The sequence below is a fragment of the Nicotiana attenuata genome, unplaced genomic scaffold, assembly GCF_001879085.1.
Source record: "Nicotiana attenuata strain UT unplaced genomic scaffold, NIATTr2, whole genome shotgun sequence".
Classification (NCBI taxonomy): Eukaryota; Viridiplantae; Streptophyta; class Magnoliopsida; order Solanales; family Solanaceae; genus Nicotiana; species Nicotiana attenuata.
Window position 1 is genome coordinate 93,884 of NW_017673865.1, and position 5,898 is coordinate 99,781.

The 5,898-nt window shown below is 41.4% G+C and overlaps 1 protein-coding gene across 1 annotated transcript; it reads right to left on the reverse strand.

Moving 5' to 3' along the window:
* Window positions 1-3,080: 3,080 nt before the first annotated feature.
* On the reverse strand, window positions 3,081-5,612 carry LOC109217490. Its single transcript, XM_019381745.1, has 3 exons — window positions 5,483-5,612; window positions 3,505-5,278; window positions 3,081-3,330 (listed from the first exon to the last, which is right to left on the reverse strand). The coding sequence occupies exons 1-3, from the start codon at window positions 5,610-5,612 to the stop codon at window positions 3,081-3,083; spliced, it is 2,154 nt and encodes a 717-aa protein (XP_019237290.1).
* Between the last annotated feature and the right edge of the window lie 286 nt (window positions 5,613-5,898).

Consider the following 5,898-nt stretch of genomic DNA (forward strand, 5'->3'; position numbering starts at 1 on the left):
TACAAACAAACACAATTTAAACCAAAGAATTATCTTTTGACTGCATCAGAATTGATAGCCATATCTACACATTTGACTTCTATATCCGTTAAATACAAAGCACCGTTGGACAACATTCTCGTTACCACGAACGGCCCCTGCCGATTTGGGGCAAACTTGCCTTTTGCTTCCGCTTGATGTGGGAGGATGCGTTTCAATACCAACTGACCCACTTCAAATTTCCGGGGACGCACCTTCTTGTTGAATGCTCTGCCATTCTCTTTTGATACAACTGGCCGTGACATACTGCCGCCAGTCTTTTCTCATCAATCAGACTTAATTGCTCCAATCGGGTTTTGACCCACTCATCAATCTCTGCTTCATCATCACACTCTATTTCTTAGATTATTATTTCAGAATTAGATTGGCTTTTAAGACTGGGCCGAAGATTCCTCATGCATGTCATGTCATTGAAACCAACATAAAAAGAACTGTACAAGGAAGAAAAGAAAAACAAAAATAATACTATCAGGAATGATGAAAAAGGGAAATTGCATTTCATTGAAATCAAAAGATAACAAGGTTTATACATCCAAACGGACGGAACATGGAATCTGAATTACAACCCTGGAATAATCCAGATAAACTGAAAGAAAATCAAAGCAAACTACCAAAACTCCTTCCGGGTATGGAGAGGAGTAGCTTCCCAATTGTTAATCTTTTCACTTGGCCTGACAAATTGCACATCCGCCTTGCTAGAACCCTCTCCAATTTCCACCATGTTCACATCGTCGAACAACTTCTCGAACCTTTCAATCAACTCTTTATCAAGATCAACCACAGAACTAGGAACTGTTATTACTGAGCGCTTCCTGGCGCCTGGCTTGATAATGACGGGATCTGTGCGGGCACCCTCCACAATTACGACAGGCTTGTTCGCCGCTCCCGGCACAACCACTTTTGCCCTTTCTTGTTTCGCTGCAACATCACTTGAGGACCCTTTCTTGACTATCGCAGATGGTTCACTGTTTGTCCCGCTCAACCTGATCACTGATTTCTCACTTGTTGACTTTTCAACCGGCTAGACCTCACTGGACCGAATCATCATGACGGTCTGTGAAGGCTTTTTAGGCTCCCCTCCCTTATGCACTATCTCAATCATATTTGTTCCTGATGGGTCGGCAACGGGTTCTGGTTGATGTTGGGCGCTTCCGGAGCTTGGACTTCAATCCGATTTGTATCAACGAGATCTTGGATAGCATTTTTCAATTGCCAGCATTTCTTCGTGTCGTGCCCCGGAGCACCAGAACAATACTCGCAACTTACAGAATAATCAAGATTGCTCGAGGGAGGATTTGGCAATTTTGACTCGATCGGCATCGGCATATCCAATTGTCTCAGCCTGTGGAACAAACTAGTATAGGACTCTCCCAACGGAGTGAAGGTTTTCTTCTTCTGCAACCTCTCGTTCTTAAATGCTTGATTGGGCCGGAAATCTGGTCTAGGAGGGTTTCGGTAGGATCGTGGGGGCGGGTAGGTGTTTTGTGGGGCTGGCGCACGCCATTGTGCGTGGGCGGGGGGTTGGTTGTATGTTTGGACGTGGTGGACAGAAAAATGCGGGTCTGGTGGTAGGTAGTAGTGTTGGGGTGGATTATACGGGGTATGAGGTAGGTTTGGTGGTGGGGTCGAGGCTGATTATAGTGGTGAGGTGAACCCCTGGGTCCGAACCAAGCTCCTGAATCAATCGTTGCCACATCCTCTTTCTTCTTCTTTCCAATTACTCCCCCGGTTCCACTTTGAATGGCCTGGGTGGTTACCTTTATAGCCGAATAGCTCATGATTTTATTTGACTTAAGTCCTTCTTCTACCATACCGCCCATCTTCACCACTTCATTGAAGGACTTGCCTATAGCTGATACCAGATGACCGTAATAAGTAGGTTCTAAGGCCTGCAGAAAATAATCTACCATTTCACTTTCTTTCATTGGAGGGTCAACCCTTGCTGCCTGTTCTCTCCACCGAAAACCATACTCCCTGAAGCTTTCATTGTGCTTTTTCTCAATCTTTGTCAAAGATAGACGATCTGGAATAATCTCGAGATTGTACTGGAAGTGACAAGGGAATGCTTGTGCTAGATCGTCCCATGTATACCACCTTCCGTGATCCTGCCGAGTGTACCACTCCAGCGCCGAACCACTCAGACTTTGACTGAAATATGCCATTAGCAACTCGTCTTTCCCGCCATCTGTTGATACCCAATTTTTCCCTAAGTATTTTTATGTACTCAAAATATCCTTAAAATAGCATATACATGCATATATAAGCATTCCCAAGAGTTTTGGTATTTTTCCTTATTTTAAATCAATTTATTGTCTATTTTTTTTGGTAATTATGTTTTTCATTAATCACCAAAGAAGCATTTACAAGCAGTTGAGTCTTCCTCGACTCACTTAGTCTTTACATAAAATCTAATACTATCCTATTTTAGAAGCAGTACACAAATCGTTACAAATAAACTGGTCAATATTTAAACTGCTGCATCTTCTTCCTCATTTCAACACATGCTATCTCTCGTGCAATCTGCTCTGTGTTCTCCGTGTATTTTCAAATATTCTGCTGTTCCTCTCTCTCCATATCCCATGAATGTGTTCTGCGTAGATCATTTTCAGAATTTTTGCTGTACATGATCTTCCTTTTGCTTATGTCACTATCCATGTCTTCATCTGTGTATATGATTGCCTTGAGTTCATCTGGTGTTGTATCCACTGCATGAGCCTTCCCCAAACTGCTGTAGTAAAGTTACACTTACCAAATAGGTGGTCATGTGATTCATCTGTCTCTTCACATAGACAACATCTAGCATTTACTTGAACTCCCCAGCTTGCAAGTCTATCAGTTGTCAGAAGCTTCTCATGACATTGCATCCACATAGTGAATAATGCCTTGGATCTAGCTTCATTATGGAACATTAAAGCTCTCCAAGGTACCTTGCTATAGCTCCCCAGAATGGCCAAGTATATTTGTTTGGTTTTCCTTTCCTTGTTTAGTACTGTAGGAACTTGCTGAGCCACTTCCCTTGCTTCCGTTATTTTCCTCACCATCTAGCTTGCCTGTTGAGGGATGTTCATCTCCATGAGCCTCTGTCCTTTAATGTAGTAAATGTGGATCCATTTTATCCACATTTTATCCTTCTTCTGTACAAGGTCCCAATATACACTGGTGATAGCAGCCTTATTCCATACTCTGAGGTTTAGCAGATTATATCCTCCTGCAGACTTAGGTAGGCACATTTTATCCCAAGCTATTAGAGTTCTCTTTGTGATTACATTAGAGCCAGACCAGATGTAACTCCTGCAATATGATTCTATTAGCTTGATCACTTTAGTTGGCAATACAAATATTTGTCCCCAATAGGACTGAATAACGAAAATCACTGACTGGACTAATTGCACCCTTCCTGCATAGGATAATTTCTTAGCTGTCCATGAGGAAATCCTTGCAACTATTCTATCAATCAAAGGCTACCATTGCATGGCTGACAATTTCTTTGTGTCAAGTGGAATGCCCAAGTATTTAAATGGTAGCTGCCCCTCTGAATACCCTGTGTTCTGCAATATTTCCTGCCTTGTAATGTGACTCACTCCTCCAAAATATATTGCACTTTTATTAAGGTTAGCTAGGAGGCCAGATGCAGCAGAAAATTTCATAAAGCAAGCATGGAGGATATTGACAGATTTACTATCACCTCTAGTAAACATTAATAAGTCATCTGCAAAACTGAGGTGTGTAATGTTCAGCTTACCACATCTAGGATGAATCTTATAATCTTTAACATGCTTCAGACCTTTGAGTAGCCTGCTTAAGTATTCCATTGCAATTGCAAATAGAAATGGTGATATGGGGTCACCCTGTCTGAGTCCTTTAGCAGCATCAAAAGGCTTTGTTAGCTCCCTATTTATCATGATTGAGTAGCTCACTGTTGTTACACATGCTCTCACCCAGTTATTGAACTTTGTTGGGAAGCATAGGTATTCTAACAACTGATCCAAGTACACCCATTCCACTGAATCATATGCTTTCATCATGTCAACCTTCAGCATGCATCTTGGAGAAATCTGCTTCCTGTTATAAGATTTAACTAGTTCATGAGCCAGGATGATATTGTCAGCTATTTTCCTTCCTGATATTGCACTATAACCATCTATGCCTGGAGCTTTGTCACCTCCTATTCCCTTCAAAGCTTGATCAATTTCTTGGTGAGTAACTTCTGCAATCAGTTCTTCCTGTTGCTGTTGTGTTAGAGTTGGCCCTTCTTTCATTATCATCTTGTCTACTGCTGGTAGAACCTGAGCTCTTGTTCCCATTAGGCTTTTATAGAATACAATGATTTCCTCCTTAATAGCTGCTTGAGTTGTTAAGTTGCCCCCTGCTATTGCCTGTAGTTCCTCTATTTGTTTTCTCTGCTGTCTCTCCTTTATGACTGCTGAGAAAAATTTGTTGTTGGAATCACCTAATTTGATCCAGGTAGCTCTTGCCTTTTGCTGCAATATCTGCTCTTCCACCATGGACCATGTTTCTAGCTTGTGCAACCACTCTTTCTCTTGCCCTTGCAACAGGTCACTATAGCTATTCTGCATCTGGCTTTGGATTTGCTGTATGGCTTGTCTTGCTTGTTCAATTTTGTCATTTACTCCTTTGAACTCAGTTGTATTCAGGATTCTAAATTGGCTTTTCAACCTTTTCAGCTTTATCCAAATACTCACCATCTTACCTGTTGATTGTCCATTAGTCCATTCCTCCCTTATTATTCTGTCAAAATCAGGATGGCTTGCCCATATATTAAAGAATCTGAATGGGCTGTTGTACAATTTCCTTGGTTGCCTCATATTCACAATCATAGGATTGTGATCTGAGATGTAAGGTTCCCCATATTCAGTGCTTAAGTGGCTATAGTTCATCATCCATAGGTCATTGCCAAACAATCTATCTATTCGGCTCCATACCCTATCATCCCCCTCCTGCTTGTTTGTCCATGTAAAATAGTCCCCTCTCCATGGTATTTCAGTGATGCCAATATCCTGACATAGCTCAGCAAGTTCCTTGATATCTGCATTCTTCACTGGAGTTTTTGACATTCTGTCTTGTACATTGAGAATTGCATTGAAATCTTCCCCCAATAGCCAAGGTCCTGTAATGTTCTTAGCCATTCCCCTAATGTGGTCCCATAATCTCCTTCTTTGCTCTGCATCATTATGTCCATACACCACTGTGCAGTAAAAATGGATCCCATTCTGTTTTCCTGTTACCATACAGTGTATGAATTGATCAAGCTTGCTCAGAGGTTGCACATTATATACTTGTTCATCCCATAAGATCCACACCTTCCATTCACAGCATGCTCATAGTTTGTAATTTTTTTCCATCCGAGGNCTGCTTTATTTCCTTTTGCTTATACCACTTATTCAAACCCCTAATATTCCAGAACAACCAAGTCATTATTGACTGATTATTCCACCACCTATGTCAGGTGGTCTTGGTTCCTCCCTTCTCCCCTCTTCCTGTTGCAATATCTGGAAAGCATTTGCTGTCATTATTGTTGTTCTATTCAATGCCATTCTGGTGTTGCTAGCCATTGCTGTCTATTCTTCACTCTCCTTTGTTTTCCCCTTATCAATTGTCACTTTTTGAGCCTCAGGATTGACATTGCTTGTATCTGCTTTCTTATCCATCTGCCCTGCTTGTTTGTTGATTCCTCCATTTGTTTCAGTTTGTTGCTTTTGTCCTTGCCCTTTTACTTGCCATTTTGTGATTATTCTCCCCTGTGTCTGTTTTACTAGGATATCTTCTTTTTGTGCTTTCTTCCCCTTTGTACAATCATGCCCTATTTTCATACAATTTATACAGTACTGTGGCTTCCAC